At 33.4% G+C, this 24,038-nt stretch overlaps 1 protein-coding gene across 1 annotated transcript in view; it reads left to right on the plus strand.

Annotated features, from left to right (window-relative positions):
- LOC145287848 (myosin-VIIa-like) overlaps positions 1-24,038 on the plus strand; it is a 534,923-nt gene that overhangs the window by 499,055 nt on the left and 11,830 nt on the right. The window contains exons 37-48 of the mRNA XM_080135723.1: positions 1,456-1,616; positions 3,678-3,769; positions 5,715-5,776; positions 7,857-8,018; positions 8,765-8,870; positions 10,729-10,843; positions 12,038-12,124; positions 12,729-12,835; positions 17,215-17,333; positions 18,502-18,568; positions 19,070-19,186; positions 19,894-19,977. Coding sequence (XP_079991849.1) covers positions 1,456-1,616; positions 3,678-3,769; positions 5,715-5,776; positions 7,857-8,018; positions 8,765-8,870; positions 10,729-10,843; positions 12,038-12,124; positions 12,729-12,835; positions 17,215-17,333; positions 18,502-18,568; positions 19,070-19,186; positions 19,894-19,977 — 1,279 coding nt within the window. The remainder of the gene's footprint in view (positions 1-1,455; positions 1,617-3,677; positions 3,770-5,714; positions 5,777-7,856; positions 8,019-8,764; positions 8,871-10,728; positions 10,844-12,037; positions 12,125-12,728; positions 12,836-17,214; positions 17,334-18,501; positions 18,569-19,069; positions 19,187-19,893; positions 19,978-24,038) is intronic.

Genomic DNA, 24,038 nt, shown 5'->3' on the forward strand with positions numbered 1-24,038 from the left:
CTGACTACAATATGATCATCTTCAAGTTCAATATAAACAAGTTGTTGTTGAGCCCACCCCCTAAATAATCCATTTCTACCCCATTTCCACTACTAACTATTGATACACTGTTGTCTCAGTGACTACCGTACATTCAGTAACCCTTATCCTCGAGTGCCCATTGAGCCTTGATAAGTGGTGATTTCCATGTAAATAAATAAAAATGCTCAAATTCTAACTTTAAATTATCAAAGAAAGATTTAGAAATAAAAAACAAATCCTCATTTACTAATGATTTTTGTCCATTCTGTTACAGTCTTCCATATGTTTTTTTTTTTGTTTGTTTTTTAATTTTGATGACCACTGAAAAGTAAGGGTCTAATATAAAAGGAGCAACCCATGGGATGTTGGGCAACAAGATCTTTGTTCATATTACATTTCTGTTTTTATATGTGGGTATCATTTGGAAAACAGATGGAAGGCTAGCAGTAAGATAAAAAAGACTACTAGAATAGAAATGATCCTATTAGATTGGACTGTCTAAAAATACCGGCTTCTTGGCTTAAATGCACCGAACATTTATACTATTGTTTTTTATCCCTTCCCTTTGCACAACTCATTGATGTTTTGCAAATCCAAAAACAAAATTTTCCTCTACAAAACAATGGAACCAAACACCATGAACAAATGTTTGAAGATAAAATCTTTTTACCATAATTATCAAATTCAACGTTAAATAACCAAAACAGGGTTGATATGTCATAAAACAAAACAAGCAAACTGAACATCATGAATAAATATTTGAAGATACTGAAAAACTTGAAGACTAAAATCTTTTACCAAAATGAACAGATTTGGCAATAAATAAACTGATAAGAGTTGATATGCCACAAAACAACCAACCAACATCTAGGAACTTCTGTAGTGTAATGGATGGGATCTTTCAAACATATTTTCGAAAAATTGTTTGTCAGACAATTTGTTTATCGTTTAGAACAGGGTTTCCCAAAGTGGACTCCATGAAACATTTCATGAGGTAAGCTAAGGGGTTTTGGAAGCCCTTTCTTAAAGAAAACCAGATGTTTTATATGGAAAAATTAAATGTGTGCAGGCATTTAATTTTTTATCTTTTTTTACTGGAAGTACATATGACACATAACTATTAGTGTAAAGAGTCTCAGGATGGCCTATGAGAAAGAAATTGAAAAAAAAATGAAGCAACAAAAAATGCAACAATTTTTGATTAATTAAAAACAAGAAATGGTTATAAACATTATCATTAGTTTGTGTTAAAATTTGAAATTAATGTTTTTCATATTTATTTTAGAAATTATCTTGCTAATGCTCTGTGAAAAGCCTTTACCCTGCTCAGGGGCTCCATGGTGTCCTGAAGTTTGGGAAAGTCTGGTTTAGAGTGTCTGTGTGCTAATGTAGCACTGTATTAGTTGATTTATTGACTGTTTTGTTTGTTTTCAGACCTCCGCCAAAGAGGACAATGACGAAAACTCTTTCCACGGCAAAAAGGCGACGTCAGGATGATCTGTGGCGTTATTCGAAGGAACCCATCAAGCAACCGCTTCTTAAGAAGCTTAACGGCAGAGAGGACATGAACCAAGAAGCTTGCATGTGTTTCTTATATATCCTTTCTTGCAACACTTCTATGTGTGTGTGTATGTTTTTAAGTCCATTAGTTTAGAAAAGGCATTAGAGGTGCTGAATAGATTCCCATGTGGCTCTGTAATTAGTAAATTGAGTTCAAATACTATTGGGTCTATTTGCTAGGGAAGGCATAAACTCAGTTTCTTTACCAACTATAGGAAAAATAAGTTTTTTTGCAATGAATGTTTCCTAATAAATATTGTCTTAGCATTAAATAACTCCAGAAGGGTTGATATATTGTAAAAGAGACAAATTAAACTATTATTTAATAAATATATATATATATATATATATATATATATATATATGCACGCACACACACACACACACACACTATTATATAAAAGAAAGATTGTGAGTTCATTCCCTATGGACTTTGAAACGGTGGGCTGATTTTTATGAAATTTCACACAAATATACTTTATGTATCTGGCAGTATTCTTAAGTAGGTTTTGTATCAGGATGTCTTCGATAAGTATTGATAATCGAAAAAAACTGATGAAAGGAAGAACAGGCAATTTTGACCTAAGTTAACATCATGAGTGCATTTGAGAAGGCCCGGTATAAAAAATCAACAGTAGGTTCTTTGATATGACAAGAGTTTGAAATGAATGTTTCTATTTAAAGAACAAACTGAACCATGATGCTTGACGTTTTCATTTTATATTTAAATTCAAGCCATTATCATCACACAAGCAGAAAGGCCAGACATATAAACTCAACAGTAGGTTCTTTGATATGACAGAGGTGCATTCGAAATGATTGTTTCTAATTAGAGCATAATTGAACCATGATACTTGACTTCATTTAAAACTTAATTCAAGCCATTATATAATGAAATAATTTTATAAAATCAACAGTAGATGCTCTACAGTTCAATGTGAACTAATTTACTGCAGGAAGGCATGTGAAGCTTCCTCTTGGTACATCACGATGGGTTTCCAACTAGAGCAAGCAATCAATCGATTTGATTGAAAAAATGGGTGTTTTTACTGATTTCGATGATGATAAAAATATGGGAGGGCGAAACATTTGTTGATCATCATTCAACCTGGCAACGTCGGGTCACCCTGCTAGTATATATATAATTATTTCTACAATCAATGTCACAACTCACAAATTATGAAAGCCATGAACCAGAAGTTTGATGGCTTTCATGATTTTATTTGTGGAAATTATTATATATCATCATTTGAATAATATATATATATATATATATATATATATATATATATATATATATATATATATATATAGGTAATATTAATGTGTAATAGATTTGGCTAGATTCCATTTTCACAAATTTATATATTTGACATCCCTTTTCTTGAGACCATTCTTATAGCTCAAAAATTTAACCTAACACCATTAAGGGCATTTTTCTCTTTTTTTTCCTCCTCCTCCTCTTGTTGTCAAAAAGTCTTGCAGCACAGGGCAGAGCTTGTGCTGGTGTGATAACAAAAGTTAGGACTGGATGGAATAAGTTCAGAGAATTTCTGCCATTACCAACCAGTGTTGCAGTTGTTGACAAAGAGAAGAGTCTATCAGACATAGGTGCAAAGTGTGAAACTTGGCAAATGAGGGTTGAGGATATGTGTTGCCTGGAGAGAAATGATATGTGAATAATATGATGGATGTGTAATGTGAGTCTTAAAGATGACCTCAGAGGAAGATTAAATTTAGGTTGTATAGAGATATGTATATAGTGTGATGTGTGCAAAATGGGAGACAATTAATATGGTCACATTGAAAGAAGATATACAACAGCTGAGGTTGCAGGTTCAGTTGGAAGGGAAAAGCAAAGGAAAATCTGGTAAGAAATGATGAAGATGGATTTGCGAGAAAGATGATTGAAGACCTGGTCAGAGATAATGGAAGCCAATGCATAAAATCCCTTAGACTAATATGTAAACACACATAAACAGATAATGATTTTCAAAATAGATTCCGTTGCTACTAAGTAAATAACTGTATTTTCGAAGGTGTTTTGCTCATCTCCAAATTTATATAAGTATTTATTTTTCCTTAATTCATTTCACCCATCCTTAAATACATGGGTGACCACCCTTGCCGAAGAGGAAGAGCCCTAAATGAATTAACAGATGAAATTTTCAAGCCTGCATTAAAGACTGTAAGTAATTTGTTCAGCATTTTATTTTTTACTTAAAATCAAGAACAAGGTTTCTCAAATTGTCTTTAAAATACATTTTTTTTCTTTCTACAGTATTATATATTCTATTGTTGTTGTTGTCCAGCTTGATAGGGTCAGGGATGAAGCTGTTCTCTTGGTTCTTTAATTGTGTAGTCAGATCTATTCATGAAGACAAAGATGATGACAACTATGTACACTTAAATATTTGGGGTGCCTTAAATAAGTGTCCAGACTATTCTCATGTGGGCACTTTTATTGATAGTACACACATGAAACTCTAGTCCCAGTTCAAAGTAATCTCCTCCGGCTGCAGTGCACTTGTACCATTCCAACAACTTCTGGAAGGTCCCATGGAAGTTCTCTTGTGTGAGCATATCAATGACCCTCACAACAGCCTCTTTCATCTCCTCAATTGTCTCATAACGACAGCCTCTAAGGTTTTCCTAAAGCTTACGGAATAACTAAAAGTCACAGAGAGCAAGGTGTGGACTATAGGGAAGGTGAAGAACTGTCTTGATGCCCATTTTGGTCAAATACTCTGTGATAAGGATGGAGTTATGAACTACACCCTTGAGACAAACTTCATGTAAATTTTCTGCATCTTCACTTCCTCGTGAATTATTGTGCATACACTTCCCACAATAACATCAAACTGTGCACTTATTGTCTTCATAGACACACCACAGTCCTTATCCATGAAATTCTTTATTTGGCCAATCAACTCTGGTATTCTGATTTTCTTACTCCTCCCTCACCTGTCATCTTTCCTCACAGACTCTCTACCTTCCTTGGATTTTTTATACCACTCAAAAACTGATGGTCAATTCATGCAGGATGTTCCAAAAGCAGTCTGGAGCATTCTATATGTTTCTGTGGTATTTTTTTAAGTTTAAAACAGAATTTTATTGCATATCGTTCTTTTAAAGTGTCCTCCATCCAGATTACATTTTTGAAATTTACCAGCTGTGACAATAAGGCTTTAGTCGGCTGTATTCCAATTCCTGCATAAAAATTGGTCAGCCATCTTATAAGATGTATAGCAATAACATACTGATTTTCAAATGTCTGTACAAAAAAGTCTGGAAACTTATTGAATGCACTTTTTGCTTGAATTTTCTAAAAGTTATTTTTGGATAATCTTCATAGACCAAACGACAGGTCTAAGCATCTCTATTTACTTGAACCTTATATTATATGTACTTTCAAAGGCCAGCAACTCAATTCGACTACTGTGATTTATAAACTGTTATTTTTTTTATTTTATTATTAATCGCAAACAATCATAAAATTTGATTTTCTTAATTGAAAAAAAGAGGTACTTGATCAATTTATGTGATTTTTAGAATATGACATCTTCGTTGCATGTCAAGTACATACATCATACAGATTTTTTTGTATTTTTTTTTTTTCAAATAAGTGTTATTCTAAATATGCACCCTCCTTTTTCTCTTTCTCTCTCTCCATCTTTTTTTTTTTTTTCATCTTCTTATGATAATTACTTCTGAAAATTGAAAATGTTAAATTTTGCCATGTCTTCAAATGATTCGCAAAGAGGTAAGGGAGTTAGATAGTAGTAATATCGTATGGGTTAGGTCTCTATACTGCTATTTTTTAACCAGTCTAAGAAATTGTCTTCAAATAGATGGGCTGTCGTATAGTCTCCTTCCAATCAGGTGACTGAACAGTGTAGGATCAGGTGATCTATACCCTGAGCGGGGGGCTCTCAGTATCTTTAAATTTTGATTTTGTTGAAACTTATTTGAGTTGCTTCGAAGGAAGTTTTTTTTTGTGCAACTCTCTCTGTCTGTCTGTCTCAAGATGTGGGGAGGGGGGGGACTCCAAGTTGGGAAATTCATTTTACTTGTAGCTTTTGTTTTTTGCCATTGTTTACTCGCATCCCTATCATTATTGTTTCTAATTTCAGGAAATTCTTCGTGATGAAGTTTATTGTCAAATTATTAAACAGTTAACAGATAATAAAAACACGTAAGTATTTCATCTTGTATTAATTTTACATTTGAAATTCATTAAATTTTTGTAATGCTATTGAAAGTTAGTTTATAAAATGTTTCTTAAATATTTTTTTTTTAATTTGTTGCAAGGTTTTGTTTTATCTTTTTTCTTTTGCTTCAAAATGCCCTCTCATCCCACTATCTCATAATGTAATAGGCCATGTCAAATTGATTCAGGTCATAAAAGAGCACAAATCAAAGAATCCATGTTTCAGTAATAACAAATTTCATCGATTGAAAATACAATGCAATGCTAAAGACAGTGATTCGGATCAGAATCAACCTCAATTTTATAACGTTAGTTTGTGTTTGTTGCACTTAGCATTTTAATTTGGCCAAGACAGCATTTAACAACACTTAAGGTGAGTAGAAAATTTACTTCCAGCATCTGCATAATTCTCACTTCCCTTATTTTGTCCTTTAGTCATCACATTCCAGGTGTGGTGATTCTGACGAAGAGAAAAGAATTGCTGTTATCTGGGTCAGAATCTATTCCATCTAACACTTATTGTTGGTTAGTTTTTGATCTTGAAGTAGTATTTTTTTTTTAATTTTACATAAGTGTTTTCATGCCTTGTCTAGGGCGATTTCCATAAAATGTTCATATATATATATATATATATATATAAGTTTATCGGAAGGCAATATGCAGAAATGTACAGGGGTTGTAAGAATGAAAACTTCGTTACAATTAATTTGTTTTGGATTTTAATTAAATTTTACTTCTAGCTTTCCTCACTGATTATTATACCAGAATTTTACAATATTTCATTAATTGTGAAATTGCTGTTTTTAAGGATCTCAGAAAGTCAAAGTCCAAATATTACATAATTGTGAATATTTATAAAATATTAATGTTATATATATATATATATATATATATATATATTTAACTAATTTATGCTGATTTTTTTCATACATTTTCCCCTCTTTTTAGACTAATCAAATTTATGATCTTAAAATTGTGTGCAAGCATGAATAAAATCGGTTCGCAATTTATACAAGGGAGGTAACTGTAGAAATTGAGTCCTGTCTCCTTAGGTATCTCAATTATAATTAGTTGTTTATCATTATATATATTCTGTAATTATATATTACATATATATATGTGTGTGTGTGTGTGTGTGTGTGTGTGTGTGTGTATAAGAATGTTTATCTATTAACAATAACTTGAAGTTAAGCATTTAATAAAAGAATCCTAAGAAAAGAAAGAAATGTCCCCAAAATTTTAAGCTTTAAATTATTATTCCCAAACAGTGCCAGATTTCGGTGCTAGTTAATAATAATTACAAATTTACAACATTATATGTATGAACTTATAATAATCACTATTTGAAAAACCTATCCATGGGTTCATCATCAAAGTCTTATCTCCACTCAAGTCATATGTACTGTTAGCTTGATGATAAATAATATTAATGAATGTGGCTCTATAAATCAGAGACCTGGTTGATTACTGTGGTCAGTTAGCACCCAGCACTACATGGTTGATGTCCAGTTGGCCAACTAGTTTCAATAACTAGCAGCTGGAGACAGTGACCAGAGTGACAGATATGAATAATTTGTCTGGTAGGCTGAAGGACAGATGACTAACCGATGATTAACATTGACCACCTGGCAACAAGATGGCATGATTCACTCTAATGAAATCTAAGATGGAATTGGATAGAGCTCACTGAGGATAAACCATCTTGAGCTATTTATTGTGATCTGTGTTGACCAGATATTGGGTAGAATAAAGATAAAGATTAGTGAATGGTCAATAACCAGGTTTTTAGTGATAATGGCATTGGTAGAAAGATATACTCGCTGTGTGCTTTTCATCTAGAACAATGCAATCACGGACAACTAGCAAGAACTACAATTTGAAATGATGCAATATCAACTGTCAAGTGTAAAGCATCCACTTGAAAATCAATTTTCCCAATTTGCAGCTTTTTAACTGAACACAAGCTCTGACAATGGTGCATTCTTTACCAATTGAAGCTATTGCTTTCGTATTCTTTACCATTTGTCAAAAGTTGCTTATGGCTTTGTATTTTTCTTCTGATCAGGTTGAGTGAAGAAAGAGGTTGGGAGTTGATGTGGCTAGCAACAGGCTGTTTTGCACCAAGTAATGTACTGCTGAAAGAACTCACCCAGTTCTTAAGGTCCGGGCTTAGCCCTCAAGCATCTAAGGAACGTGACTGCCTACAACGGCTTCAGAAAACTCTCAGGTAATGTAATTCATCTTTTTACTTCATATTTTTATTCTCGCTAGATTTTGAATATTTTTTTTATATTAGCAGTAGAATAAATAAGATGCAGTATCATTTTATTTCGAAATAAATTCATTGAATATGTTTTATCACTGTTTGATTAAAATGGTGTTGAATTAGGGCCTTCTGATCAGATCAATTCAAAAGTCCGGCTCACAAATTCGGAAACAAACCAGAGACCTTTTCGATCTTCAGAAAAGAAGGCAAATCATAAATGCAAGAAACGAAAACGATAGGACCACTGGAAGCACAAACAGATCACCAATGTCAAAGTGATATAAATAAAAGAAAAAATAGCCATTCTTTTTTAGAACTACACACCTGTGGAACTCTCTTCCATTTGCCTGCTTTCCAGCTGACTACAATATGATCATCTTCATCCAGCGTAAACAAGTTTTTGATGAGCCGTTCCCCTTAAATAATCTAATTTACTAAATTTACACTACTAACGATTACTATGATGTTGTCCCATTGACTATTATACACTTTTTAACCCTTATCCTCAAGTGGCCTTTGGGCCTTGATAAGTGGTGACTCCTTTGTGAAAAAGAAAAAAATTATGTAAAGTAAATATGTATGACTTTACATTTTATTTTTATTTTTCAAATTTGCTAAATTAGTTGATTTGATATCTCAATGTTTCATCCATATTTTTGCTTTTGTAAGCAGAAACTGATTATCTTTATAAACCTTTTCTTTTCCAGAAATGGAACGCGTAAATATCCTCCTCATCATGTTGAAGTTGAAGCAATACGACATAAAACTACACAGATTTTACATAAAGTTTATTTCCCGGATGATACTGATCAGGTAAGAATATAAAAAAACAACAAACATTTTTTTTGCTTTTATTTTAATATTACTTATGGTGAATACAAAAAAAAAAAACAAAGAATTACAAAATTGATTTGATTCAAAACTCAAAACAAAGAAAATAAATGATTTGTACAAAACTGCGTGTTCAAGGAATGTTCCTGATAGAAAGAATAGATTTGGTGGATAAAGAAAAAGTGATTAAACAAATTTGTTTCAGCTGTCACCTTCTGTGTGAAGAAAGAATTTAACAGAAATGTTCAATTCTGTTTACTGCTGTGGTTAAATGGAAAAAGGCATGAAGATGGGTGTGTGTGTGTGTCGGTTTGTTAGTGACAGTGTATGTTATTCATTTTTATGTGTGCCTAAATAGCATGTATGTGTTTGTGAGAATGTGTGTGTGTGCATGTATGTGCTTTGCATGCTGTACAGTAATTTTCTTTCTTTTTCTTTTTTTTTTGTTTCATTTTACTTCAAAGTTCTCAGAAATCAAGGGGCCCCCTTTCTGGTGCTAACACTTAATCCCTATACAAGACACATAGATATTTGAATATCCAATTTAAAGTTCTCCTTTACCTCTTAAACAGTCAGTCAGTAAAGAAGTTGAAAACATAATTTTTCTCTCCACAATTGACCATGTAAATATGTTAGAGTATACTTTTCTTGTGGTTTTATGGTCTTACTGGATTCAAGGATGAGATTTCTTGTCTGGTGGATTATCCATCTTAGTGCTGCTCTTGAGGTAACGTCACTTGGAGAAGGTGTACCATTCATCGTAAAAGCCAGTGTAGCTATAGTGAGGAGATCTTATTTGTGCTTCAAACATTATTATTCTGAATATTTATAGTAAAAATTAATTTCATGTCAGCTTGTACTGACAAATCCCTGTACAGAAAGACCATAGACACTCAAGTTCTCTCCATTAGGCATTCATGAATGTCTCTTATGTCTATTAAGGTCAGAGACTAGGATTAGCTGTTAAGAAGTACTCACTTATATCAGATATGAAGGAGAAATGCTGCAACGTATATACTGACCTTCAAGTACTTACACATGCTATAAAACTCGAACGAAAAAAACAGTCTATCTTAGAGGAAGCTGAATATTTCAGTTTAATAGTACATGCAAGTTTTGGCAAAAAAAAAAAGTTTAGTTGATTAATATAGAAAAATAAATTTTTATATTTATAAATTAACTGTTACAAATTAATCGCAGAATAAACAAATCAAGAATATTGGATAATTATTCAAATTATTGAAAAAAAAACAAAAAACATCTTAATTTTATCACAAAATAAAAACTTGAAAATTCAAATAATTGGTCTTGTTTCATTTTAGAAATTTGTATAAGTTTTTTTTATTTTTTTTATTTTTTGTTTACTTCAAAAATGAGTAGCTGCTGGTCTAGAGTCTATCCGGTACTGAAATAAAAATAAAAATAAACATCTTTGGTGCTCATACCCGTGACAGGAAGAAATTCCAAATGATATTCCAAAAATCATGTAAATTAATCAAGTAGTTTTATTAAGAAAATCAAATTTTATGGATAACCGAGCAGCGACTGTCTCATGATGCCATTTTGAAAACAGCCTTATAAAAGGGAGATAATCCAATATAATTCAAATTTGGAAATTTTTCTTATAATGTCTATGAATTCCCATTTATATGATTTTTGGAATGCAATATTTTCTTTCTGAGGGCAGAAACGTACAGTCTTTTCCATATTTTTTGTTTTTTAATTCTGGAAAAGTATCATTGCTTTTTTTTTGTTTTTGTTTTTTTTAATGTACACTTTAAATTTTTCATTTTTTTTTTTTATATAACTGAATGTGCCTCCATATTTACACTTCTTTCAGGCTTTTGAAGTTGATTCGAGTACAAGAGCAAAAGATTTCTGCCAGAACATTGCCCAAAAATTACGCCTTAAATCTTCTGAAGGTTTCAGCTTATTTGTCAAAATTGCTGATAAGGGTAAGCTCAAACGTCTATAAAAATATCCCCATTCTACAAAAATAACCCCCCCCCCCTGTCATTCTCTCTCAGATAGGATATAATTGGTTGAAGGGGAGATAACTCTGTAGAAATAAATTTAATTCTGCAAAGATCACGTCCCTTTTTATAACCTATTTTATTCACTCATTGTTGTACCAATGTAATTCTAGGGATATTAAACTTATAAGTATTGTAAAACGAGTTTAACAATGCAATGTTATATAAGCAGAAGAGATCTTCCTTTACTTTCTGTTGCGCAACGAACATTTGATTCAAACTCATTGTTGACTATTTGTTTCTTTCACCCTTTTTTCTGTTAACTATGCTAGCTAAAAAATTTCATTTTAAAAGATGTTTTTACTATTTCATAAATCCATCAATTATTTAAGATGTGATTTATTTCTCTACTAAAGCATAATCCATGAATGTTGTACCTTTTTATGTTATTTTAAAATAAATATTTGAGAAATTTTAATTTGCAAGTTTGTGTAATTCTCTCAGTTTGAATGTTTAATTCTTTAAAAATTAAAATAATTTGTCTATTTCCCCCCAATTTAAATTAAAAATTAAATTAAAGATTTATTTTTTATGTAAAAGTTTAACGGTTACACTGATTTATATTAATGTCAACATTTTATGAAAATAATTATCTAAAGTTTTTGTGTTTTTTTCTTTTTTTCCCCCAATTAATTTAAAATTATATATATGGACATTTAAATTTTAAATAACTAAAATTAACTGCTTGTGTATTTATCGGTGCTATTAATAATTAATTAAGGGATTAATAAAAATCAAACTGAGAATATTTTTTTAAATTTAAACAAATTTAAACCATTTTAATATAAATATCATGCTTTAATCTTGGCATTTTAATGAATGTAAATTCCTATGTGAATCTTTATATATTTGTGATGTCATAAGGTCGGCTACAAAGCTGAAACAAAGATAAAAGAAATGAAGACAGACATGCAGTTTTAATAAGCGCCAGAGTAAAACTTGCTTTGTTTCTACTGGGCGCTCTTTTTATTTCTGATATCTAAAATGTGCAGCTTCAGTAGTTTCTAAACGTCTGATATGCAAGGGAGACAACTAATGACAACACTAAAATATTTGCTTTAATCTCCCACATGCTTTTATTGCCTTTCACTTATTTTTTTCTGTCCTTTCTTTCAGTTATCAGCGTACCAGAAGGAGACTTCTTCTTTGATTTTGTCAGGTATTTGACTGACTGGATAAGAAAAGCAAGACCTGCAAGAGAAGGTGAAAACAACCACTTAAGTAAAGAGAGAGAGAAACTGTGAATATCTTAATGATTGGTCAGAAATTATTGACTGTGAAATAGCTTTTGGCATTTTAATATCAAGCGAAATATTTTTTATTACAATCATGATTTAGGAAATGTTTTATTGAATAAAAGCAACATTTAATGAATATTATCTGTTCATTGTATTTAGAATACAAATTAAACTAAAAATAAACATGCTGTTGGTCTTCTCCAGAAAAATGCACAGATAAAGATAATGTGTTTCTCTCCAGATAACTCTTTGAGTTATTCACTCTGGTGCAATATGCTATCTATTTCAAAACCAGAAGTAAGTAGTTATTTCCATGTACAGAATTTTATTTAAAAGACAGGCAAATACAAGGCGCCATATTAAATTTTGTTTGAATATTTTTAATAAAGGAAATGACATAGATCATTTAGCTGTGATTAATGCTAAAATCCATTTCAATGTAAATAAATGACCATACATTAAGATATCATTAGGATTTCTTAATTTTAAGGTTGAATATTTTTTGGTTAAAATAAAATATGATAATATTAATACAAAATTCTTTACTATTTTTTTATATTATTTTGTAGGCTCCATGTCTCCATTTACATATCAGGTGTTCTTCATGAAGAAACTATGGACCAATACCGTCCCCGGAACAGACATAAATGCTGATACCATTTTTCATTATTTCCAGGTAAACCAAACTACTTTCTTTCTTTTTTTTTTTTTTTTTGCATTAGATTTCTATACATTTGCAGTATATTACATACATTCTGCTTGATTATATGTAATAATCATTCATGGTGTTTGGCTGTATCACAGCTCTCCAGTCTGATTAGATAAGTGTAGGAAAGACAAGAGTTTCATTGTAACATTTAATAACTTTATTGATATCTTTGTTAATGTGACATGTAAGAATTTAGGTTAGTTATTGAAAGAGTTCATGTGTAGAGATATTGATGAAAGATTAGACAAACCTGTTGAAAAAGAGTTCATGGATACGTGTTGAAGTTAGTAGTAGAAGCATGCGCCCATGTATGGATAGGAACAAAAGATTAGAGAGTCCGGTGCAAGAAGGAGAGTATAGTATAAGGGACAGCGAAATGGAGTTTCATTCTATATTAATAAATAACTTTATTTGTTATCTTCGTTAGTAGAGTGTGCAAGAGAGAAACGGGTTAGTAGGTTGAAGTGTTCTTATGTGAAAATAGAATTAATATCATGCCGACTGGTTTACAAAGGAAGCCGGTTAAAAGAGAAAGAAAGGACAAAGACTTTAGTGAGTTTACGTATGTAAGAGGATGCGTCTGATAGTAGACACAAGGCAACAGGTTAGTGTCTCGTAAGAAGGAGTACGTGTGTGGGTGTTAGTGTATGTGGTTTAGCATGATAAAGAATGTTCATTTCGATACCGCATATGGAAATAGATGCGAGTTAGAAGAGAGCCATAGCTTGTAGTACTCACTTTCAGCCTGAGGTTTTTACCCCAGGCTAATGTCTGCTGCCCGGCAGGGTTTTTTTTTTTTTTTTTTACACAGTGATCACCACTTATCAAGGCCCGGAAGCCACTCAGGGATAAGGGTTATTGCAAGTACATTACATTAGTGAGGAGATTTGCTGAAATGTTTACTTAAGGGGGCGGTTCATTAGGAATTTGTTTACATTGGACTTGAAGACAACCAAGTTGTAGTCCGGAGGGAAGCAGGCAAACGGAACAGAGTTCCACAGGCGTGCAGTTCTAAGAAAGAAGCTTTGTTCATGGAATCTGCGTTTTGATTTAGGCACAGATATAGAGTGGGGGAAATTTTTCACAGTGGATTCAGCTAGACGGGTGTTTTTCGTGAAAGATTGGCGAGGGGGGGAGTTCAGACGAGCATCTGCCATGGAAATAACGATAAAACAAGGACAGGCTCGCAACGTCTCTTCTGTGGGAAAGAGGTTGCAGGGTAGAGAAAAGGGCATCCCCCACTAAGCCACGAAGCCTATTTTGTACTCTGTCAAGGCAGGATAGGCTGTTTTTAGCAGCTCCTGCCCAGATATGGCAACAGTATTCCATCCTTGGACGTACTTGGCTTTTATATAGATAGAGAATTGCATCAGTAGTGAGATATCTTCTGGAGCGGTAGAAGGATCCCACCATCTTTCCAGCGACCTTGGCAACAGACTTGATGTACGTGTTCCATTTCAGATCAGGAGTAAAGGTCAAACCCAGAAGCTTGTCAAAACACGGGGCCTCACCCAGACAAGAGCCATCCATCACAATTGATGCCAGCTGGGGATCAGAGCATTGATGATGTAAGGATAGGAGTTTGGTTTTGGATGCATTAAAGGTAACCAGTCACATCTTCCCCCATTGAACCACGCGCTCGAAATCAGAGGAGAGAGAATCAGAGAGAACTTTGTCATTTACAGCCTTTGATGTGTTGCCGTAGATGGTCGTGTCATCGTTATAGATGTCAACAAATTAAATAAATATGTGTTTAGGGAGGTCATTGATGTAGATCAGGAAGAGAGTTGGGCCCAGGATTGACCCCTGAGGGACTCCAGCATTTATATTGCAGGCCTCCGATTTTTGTCCATCTACCACTACTCTTATGAGCCTATTGGAGAGAAATGATTTAATGATTGAGAAAACATTTCCAGTAATACCGTAGCTGGAAAACTTGTGAAGTAGACCCTTATGCCATACCTTGTCGAAGGCCTTTGATATGTCAAGAGCAATTGCCCTAGAAAGGAAGCCTTTGTCAAGAGATTCACTAATCCTGTGGGATATAACCGTCAGCACATCTGCGATAGATCTTGCAGAGCGGAAACCATATTGTGTGTCACTAAGAAGGTTATTCCTGCTGAGGTGGTTGACTATTTCTCTATTTAATATGGATTCCAGCAACTTACTCATAACACACAGGAGACTTATTGGTCTGTACTGAGAGGGAGATGACTTATCACCTGAATTCTTAAATACAGGGCAAATTGATGAGGTCATCCAGGGAGTCGGAAAGCACTTCTCCTTAAGGCAGCGCTTAAATAGTTTCGTAAGTATGGGAGCAAGTTCTGGTTGAAGCTTTTTTAACACTATAATTGGGATGCCATCAGGGCCAGTTGCTTTACTGGAATCTAGGTTCTTTATTAGCTTGGCGACCTCATGCACGGATATTTGTATGTTACCTAGCTTGTTCTGTGTTATAGGAGGAAATATGGGGAGTTGATGGCCTTCGTCGCATAGGGTAGAATTAGCTGCAAAGTTCTTTGCAAATAGTTTGGCCTTGTCTGACGCTGACGAGATGACCTCTGGTCCATTGATAATGGTTGGGATAGAACGCACACTTCTGTTCAGGATCCTATTTGTTATTTGCCAAAACTGGTGGGATCCAAGCCGCTGATCAGCTACCTTGGATTTAACAGACTGGGCATATAGCTCTCTTGCATTTTTTATTACTCTTTTACAGTGGTTGTTGGCAGACCTGAAAGCAGCTTTAGTCTCAGTGCATCTATTACGTTAGGATCAAAAAGGGTTGAGAGTTTCAGATTTTGCCTTTTATATACTCTGTCAGGTGATTGAGAGCTGGCTTGTGATTGGACAAGCCAGGAGAAAATGGATTTCAAATCTCGAATCATGAGAATTAGTTTCTGCCTGTTTGTAGCGAGTATTGACTGCTACAAGAGTTCATGTGTAAGGTTAGAAGTAGCGATGTTGGCTTGTTTATGTTTTCGACGACTCATGGCCAAAGGACCGGGCAAAGGTGCGCCTCAACAGCGAGAACCCGACCAGCAGAGAAGCAAGATTTTTTTCACTCTCTCGACATTCTAGCATCAGTGATTTTCACAGAAAATAACTGCTGCCAACCTGGGACTACACAAAGAACAACTTCTTGATCAACAGATCCAAAAAACCTATTTCTTCTTTTTTAATCTAGACACAGCTATCTAAATAAATTCTTTTTGTTTTGTGTTATGCTGTCAGCAGCAGATCAGGGGCAAGAGAAATCTTAATACTTATTATCTGAAAAGTTGTTGACTACATTATTCAAGTGGTGCAAGTCTATAAATGGGCCACTAGTAATCTTTTTTACTGTAAAAATCTGAAAAAAGTCTTTATAATGTACGTACTTGTCACTGCATGAAAATATCATTTTCCAAAAATCACGTAAATCGATCAAGTAGTTTTTTTTTTATTTAAGAAAATGAATTATTATGAGAAATTTTATTGAAGAAAAACTTCCCACCATCTTGTTTTTGAATAGTACACTGCTAGCGACACCTATTGGGAATATAAGATCGACAAGGGGGCAGACAATCGACTTTCCACACTATGGAAAGAAAACTTGGAAAATTAAGACATTTATAAGTTTTTGAGGATGTTGAAAACGAAAATAATGTTTAAAATTCCAGCAAACGAGTAGTTTCCAAGATATGAAGAATTTTACGTAAATTGAGCACCCACACATTGACGCTCCTCCAACAAAAATTCGGCAAATGTGTATTTCAGCGGCTTAAATTCAAGTTTTACACTAGTGGGTGCTCAATTTACGTAAAATTCTTCATATCTTGGAAACTACTCGTTTGCTGGAATTTTAAACGTTATTTTCGTTTTCAACATCCTCAAAAACTTATAAATGTCTTAATTTTCCAAGTTTTTTTTCTATAGTGTGGAAAGTCGATTGTCTGATCCCTTGCCGATCTTATATTCCCAATAGGTGTCGCTAGCAGTGTACCATTCAAAAACAAGATGATGGGAAGTTTTTCTTCAATAAAATTTCTCATAATATTTGATTTTCTTAAATAAAAAAAACTACTTGATCGATTTACGTGATTTTTGAAATATGACATTTTCATGCAGTGACAATTATTACATTATAACATTATTATATTACATTATAAAGATTGTTTCAGATTTTTATAGTAAAAAAGATTACTAGTGGCCCATTTATAGACTCTTTTCTCCACATTAAAAAACGACCCTGGTGTCTAACTCTGTCCCATGGAGAGGCATAGTAAATAGGTACATTATTCAAGTGAGTGATTGCAATGGGAGATAACTCCTACTTGTTTATGTTTCTCTTTGAACTGTAGGAATTGCCAAAATATCTACGCGGTTATCACAAATGCAATAAGGAAGATGCTGCCATTTTGGGTGCCCTTATCTACCGTGTGAAATATGGAGACGATAAAACACAACTTGCAAACATTCCGTGAGTTGAACATTTTCCTCTTTAATTTAACTTTTATCATTAGTAAAAAATTTTTTTTTTTAAATTGCAATCCTTTCTCTTGTAAATTCCAATTTTATAGAATTAAGCTTATTAAAACAATAGTCTTCAACTTTATATATATGCTAGCAGGCTGCCCAACATTGCTCAGTCGTAAAATATGCTTAAATGTGATATTTTATGTAGATTTCGTATTTATTATTATATGCCCAATCCTCTATTGATCATTATATTTTATCCAATATATAGTAATGATTTCAAAAGTTTAAGAAACAAAATTGAGTGGTGTCAGCTAGAATCGAAACCAGAACATTTAGCACGCCAGCCTTAGTTGTTACAGTTTGAACTATCGACAGATAAATAAGAAAACATTAAAATTTAAGCGCCTTTAACATATAAATGTATATTTGTGCATGCATAGAAGTAATAGGTTTAGTCAACTTATTCCCCCAAGTTAATTTTATTTTTCAATTTTGACACCTTCGCAGCTATTTTTACTAGCTAAAACTAAATTAAATTTGTCCCACAGGTCCAGCTTCCCTATATATCAAATTTCAAGTTTGTAGATCAAAAATTAAGAAGAGTTTCAAGGTCATATATATATATGTGCTCGACTTTTTTCATCTTAAATGCTACACAATTATGCACAATGTAGAAAATATGCATAAATAGAACTGAGCGTAAAATAGATAAATGAAACCAATCAGAAACCATAAAAATTAATAATTCATTAATAAAAATGCATTTTCCAAAGAAATATGTAAAGTATTTAACCATTATTTAGTTGCTTGCATATCCATGACTTTGTATATTTGAACATTTCTTTTAATAATTTTTAAACAGAAAAAATAGGCTTTTAATATTAATGTCAGTGCAACAAAAATTCAAGTGTGTGTGTGTGTGTGTGTATATGATGAAATATACAATGTTACTCCTATTTAACCTACAATAGTAGATTGTTCTAATTGCATTAGCCATACAAGTTCCCAAATTTGAAATGTGATGCACTTCAAGGTTAGATGTCACATCGACCAAACTGTTATAAATATATAGCAATCAAGATAGGAATTATAGTCTGAATAATCCAAATTAAGAATACCTATTTATTTTGATTTCTTTAAATAAATGCAATTTCATTTTCTCTTTTCAGCAAAGTCTTAAAAGAATATATTTCTTCTGACCTTATAAAGACACAATCTTCCGAAGATTGGAAAAGGGTAAGTTCCATGGATTTCTTGAATTTTATTTTAAGAAAAAGTTTTTTTTAATTCTCTTTTAAAATTTTCATAATCATATTCCAATTAAAAAATGTATCAAGCCATTCTGAGAACAGGAAGAGGAAGATTGAAATATTCATGAAATTTGTAGTTAACAAAACATACCATGTCAAACTTTACACATAAAAGATAAATGCTAATAAATTGTACACTTAAACCTTTTACTGCAGTTTCATGACATGACCGATCATCAGAAGTGTGTCTTACTGATCTCTTAGTATCTAGTATTAATAAAAAAGTGAATCAAAAACATTAACAGTATTTATAGATGCAGCATTTCATTTTGCATGTTTTCAGCTATTTTTTTAAGAAGAAAGTTAATCAAATATTTTTTTTATTTAATGGAGGCTTAAATAGCAAAGGAAACATGTCTGCATATTTTTTTTTTCTTTTGTATACTAAGTTGGTGTTAAGAGTTATTGTGCGATTTATCTTTTACAGCAAATTATTGCTCAATTCAATAAAGATGCCGGGATGACCGAACAAGATGCTAAGGTTGCGTTCCTGAAGAAAATTGCTATGTGGCCGACATTTGGATCAGCTTTCTTTGAAGTGAAAGTAAATATAAGTTTAATTGTATTCAGTTTGCACAAGTAGTAATAAAAATACTATTTCAAATTTGAACATGATGGGACCACAGAAATTCTTCCAAAATAACGTAAGGAAAAGTGGTCAGCATTTGTATCCGACATCATTTAATCCAATGGAAGTAAAAAAATTTTAACTTTGCAAGTTTCACTCTCAGAAAGTGAAAATCAAATTTAAGTTGTCATTTATTGATACCGGGAGATTGCGCACATGAGAAGTGTTGATGTTTGTTGTATGGTTACATAGCAACCTTGTCACATAATGCATTTTTTTTTGTTCTCTCAGTTTCTAATGTTAATGTGATGTGCAACATTTCTCTTTTAAAAAATGTTTGGATTGCTGGTGGAGTAAGTTTAGAGCCAAAACTTACACTGAAATCAGTTCATTGATAATAACTGACCTAAACAGTTATTTTACAATTGATAGCAGTTTACATACAGCATAGAAATCAGATTCTGTATCAATTCGAGAAGTGCTGATCTATACATATCAATAATTTTGTCATATTTTAACTAATTTTATTTTAAGAATGCTAAAACGTACGCCCACACTCTTTATGAATACAAGTTTTTCATATTGCTTTTAATAGGTGCAGGTGTGAAGATATGTTTGTATAAAGAAAGGACAATCATCATTCAGTTGAACCATGAAAGTTTAACTCTTTTCTTCTTTTTCAGCAAACAACTGAAACCAATTATCCAGAAATTCTCCTGATCGCCATCAATAAAAATGGAGTGAATTTGATTCATCCACAGACAAAGGTAAGAAGACATCTTTGGATGAACTAATTACATATAAGAACTGGAAATTGTGTTTTTTTAGCACTCTAATTATGATGATTAAAAGCAACAAGTTTATTGTGGACAGAAGAAAATAAACAAAATATTTATTTTAAAATCAACTTAGTTTATATTTACTTAGAATATAACTATTTATTTCTCTTACAACAAAAATATTTCAATCTGAAAACTATTTTTACTAAAAATTATACACAAGATTTTTTTTTTTTTACACAGGCATCACCACATTACCAAGGCCAAGAGGCCACTCAAGGATAAGGGTTAAAGAGTGTACAGTAGAAATTGAACAATATAGTAATCATTAGTAATAAAAATTCGGTAAATTTGTTAACTTATACGGAACAGCTCATCAAGAACTTATTTACGTTAGACTTGAACACAACCATATTGTAGTCAGCCGGAAAGCAGGAAAACGGAAGATAATTCCACAGGCGTGCAGTTCTAAGAAAGAAGATTTGTTCATAGAATCTATGTTTAGGTTTAGGCACAGATAAAGAGTGGGGGGAATTATTGATAGTGTTTTCAGCTAGACGAGTGTTTTTTGTAAAAGTTTGGTGAGGGGGGACGATAGACTGAAGCTCAGTTGAACACTTTCCATGAAAATAATGATACACCAGAGACAAACTCGCAACATCTCTTCTGTGAGATAGAGGTTGCAGGGAAGAGAAAAGGACATCTCCTACGAGGCTACAAAGTCTATTTTGAACTCTATCAAGGCAGGATAAGTCCTTTCTAGCAGCTCCTGCCCAGATGTGGCAACAGTATTCCATGGTGATGGGAAGCTATTCTTCTTAAGACAACGTTTAAACAGTTTTGTAAGTATGGGCGCTAGTTCTGGTTAAAGTTTTTTGAGTACTATAATTGGAATACCGTCAGGGCCAGTTGCTTTACTGGAATCAAGGTTTTTGATTAGCTTGGCAACATCACGAGTGTTTTTTGTAAAAGTTTGGCGAGGGGGGACGATAGACTGAAGCTCAGTTGAACACTTTCCATGAAAATAATGATACACCAGAGACAAACTCGCAACATCTCTTCTGTGAGATAGAGGTTGCAGGGAAGAGAAAAGGACATCTCCTACGAGGCTACAAAGTCTATTTTGAACTCTATCAAGGCAGGATAAGTCCTTTCTAGCAGCTCCTGCCCAGATGTGGCAACAGTATTCCATCCTTGGATATATTTGGCTCTTATATAGATAGAGAATTGCATCAACAGTGAGATATCTACTGGATCGATAGAAAGATCCCACCTTTTTTCCAGCGGCCTTGGCAACAGATTTGATGTACGTGTTCCATTTAAGATCAGGAGTAATGGTCAAGCCCAGAAGCTTGTCAAAACTTGAGGCCTCCTCAAGACGAGAGCCATCCATTTCAATTGATGCCAGATGTGGATCAGAATGTTGATGATGTAAAGAGAGAAGCTTGGTTTTAGATGCATTAAAAGTAACCAGCCACTCCTTTCCCCATTGTACCACGTGCTCAAGATCAGAGGAGAGAGAATCGGAGAGAACTTGGTCGTTTACTGTCTTAGATGTGCTACCATAAATGGTAGTCATCAGCATAAATGTCTACAAATGATGTATTAATACCGTGAGCTTCTGATTTTTGCCCCTCAACTACTACTATTATGAACCTATCAGAAAGAAATGATTTAATAATTCAGAAGATATTTCCAGCTATACCATAGCTAGAGATCTTGTGAAGTAAACCTTTATGCCATACCCTATCAAAGGCCTTAGATATGTTAAGAGCAATTGCCCTAGAAAGGTTGCCTCCGTTGAGAGATTTGCTAATCCTATGAGATATAACTGTAAGCACATCTGCTGTAGATCTAGCAGATCGGAAACCATATTGAGTGTCACTAAGAAGGTAATTTCTGTTGAGATGGTTGATTACTTCTGTATTTAACACAGATTCCAGCAACTTACTCATGACGTACAGGAGACTTATTGGCCTGTACTGAGAGGGGGATGAGCGATCACCTGAATTCTTAAATACAGGGCATACTGATGAGATTTTCCAGGGTGATGGGAAGCTATTCTTCTTAAGACAACGTTTAAACAGTTTTGTAAGTATGGGCGCTAGTTCTGGTTAAAGTTTTTTGAGTACTATAATTGGAATACCGTCAGGGCCAGTTGCTTTACTGGAATCAAGGTTTTTGATTAGCTTGGCAACATCACGTACAGATATATGTATTATGTCTACATAGCGTGTTTTCTGATACAGGAGGAAATATTGGGGGTTGGCGGTCTTGGTCGCAAATCGTAGAATTAGCTGCAAAGTTCTTGGCAAAGAGTTTGGCTTTGTCTGATGTTGACGAGATTACCTCAGATCCATTGATGATAGTTGGGATAGAGCACACGCTTCTGTTCAGGATTCTGTTGGCTATTTTCCAAAATTGGTGGGAACCAAGCCCCTGCTCAGCTACTTTGGACTTGGCAGATTGAGCATACAACTCTCTTGCATTCTTTATTACTTTCTTACAATGGTTGCTGGCAGTCCTGAAAGCGGCTTTAGTTTCCATACATCTATTACGTTGGAAGCAGTGGAAAAAGTGATTTCTGTACGCAATGGCAGCAGCACATTCTGGAGAGAACCATGGCTGACTGTTAGGTTTTTGCTGGAACTTTTTTGAGGGTATGAAACGGTCTATACCTACAATTAACTATTCCGTCAGGTCTGATACTATAGAGGACACATCCTTTTTAAACATAGAACACAGAGGTAGATTCGATATAAATGTATGGAAGCTATCCCAGTCAGCCTTAGTGTATCGATATACTGTACGATGGAGAGGTACGTCTGGGGACTTATTACATTTCATTTTTATCTTAATTGATACAACAGAGTGGTCGGAAGATCCAAGAGGAGACGGAACAGAAACTGAACATAGTTCAGGGCAAGTTGTGAGAAAAAGCTCTAGTAGACTCGCATACTGGCCGTCATTGTCGGGCACACGGGTGGGTTCATGAACAATTACATTACATTACAGAGAAAAAGAAAATACTAACATTATCACAGACATTTACTGCAAACCTACAGACACCCAACAATACCTACACTTTAAAAGTCACCACCCTAAAAGCTGCATAAAATCAATTCCCTACACCCTAGCACGTAGAATCTGCACCATAATCACGGACAATAACCTTCGGAAAATCCGACTCGAGGAACTACGAATAAATTTAAGAAAAAGAAAATACCCATCACAACTTATAGACAAAGGGATCCAACTTGCGACAAATATACCAACAGAAGATTTGAGAACCCCTAAAGAACGAAACAAAGAACAAATCCTAACATACGTCTCCACACACAACACAAACAACCCACAGCTTTTTACAGAGATAACGAAAAACCTCATCCTACTTAACCAAAACAGCAAACTAAACAACTTCCTTAAAACAACAAAAATAATAAAAAGCAAACGCCAACCCAAAAACCTAAAACGCATTCTTACCTCATCCAAACTCAATCAAGACGCAACAAAAGGAGTTACAAAATGCAACAAACAACGATGTGGAGTCTGCAACATAATATTAGAGGGAAACACATACACATTTACGAACCCCATACAAACATTCAAAATTAAAAAAAACCTAGATTGCACCTCAAAAAACGTGATCTATTTAATTTATATTATTTATTCTATCTTGTGTATGGAGCTATTTTATTTGGCTGGGATTGTCTTATATAAAATATTTCCTATCAACAATATTTTATGAGACTGTAAACGACAAGATTAATTTGACTAAACTCATCTCATTGTTTGGTATATATATATATATATATATATATATATATATATATATATAGAAAGAGAGAGATACAACAGTGAAAAAATGAATTTACCATCAAAATAAATTTATTTAAAAAAAAGTAGGGGAGAGTATAATAATTGTAGAATTTATAGTTAAATTTTGTGAAGTAAAAATATATATTTTTTTAGACAAGAAATTTGTTTCAAACAAGAAATTTAAAGTTATTTCCTTTAAATTTCTTGTATTCCTTGTTTGAAACAATAAA

This window comes from Euprymna scolopes, chromosome 11 (assembly GCF_053919585.1).
Source record: "Euprymna scolopes isolate OS-2025 chromosome 11, ASM5391958v1, whole genome shotgun sequence".
NCBI lineage: Eukaryota > Metazoa > Mollusca > Cephalopoda > Sepiida > Sepiolidae > Euprymna > Euprymna scolopes.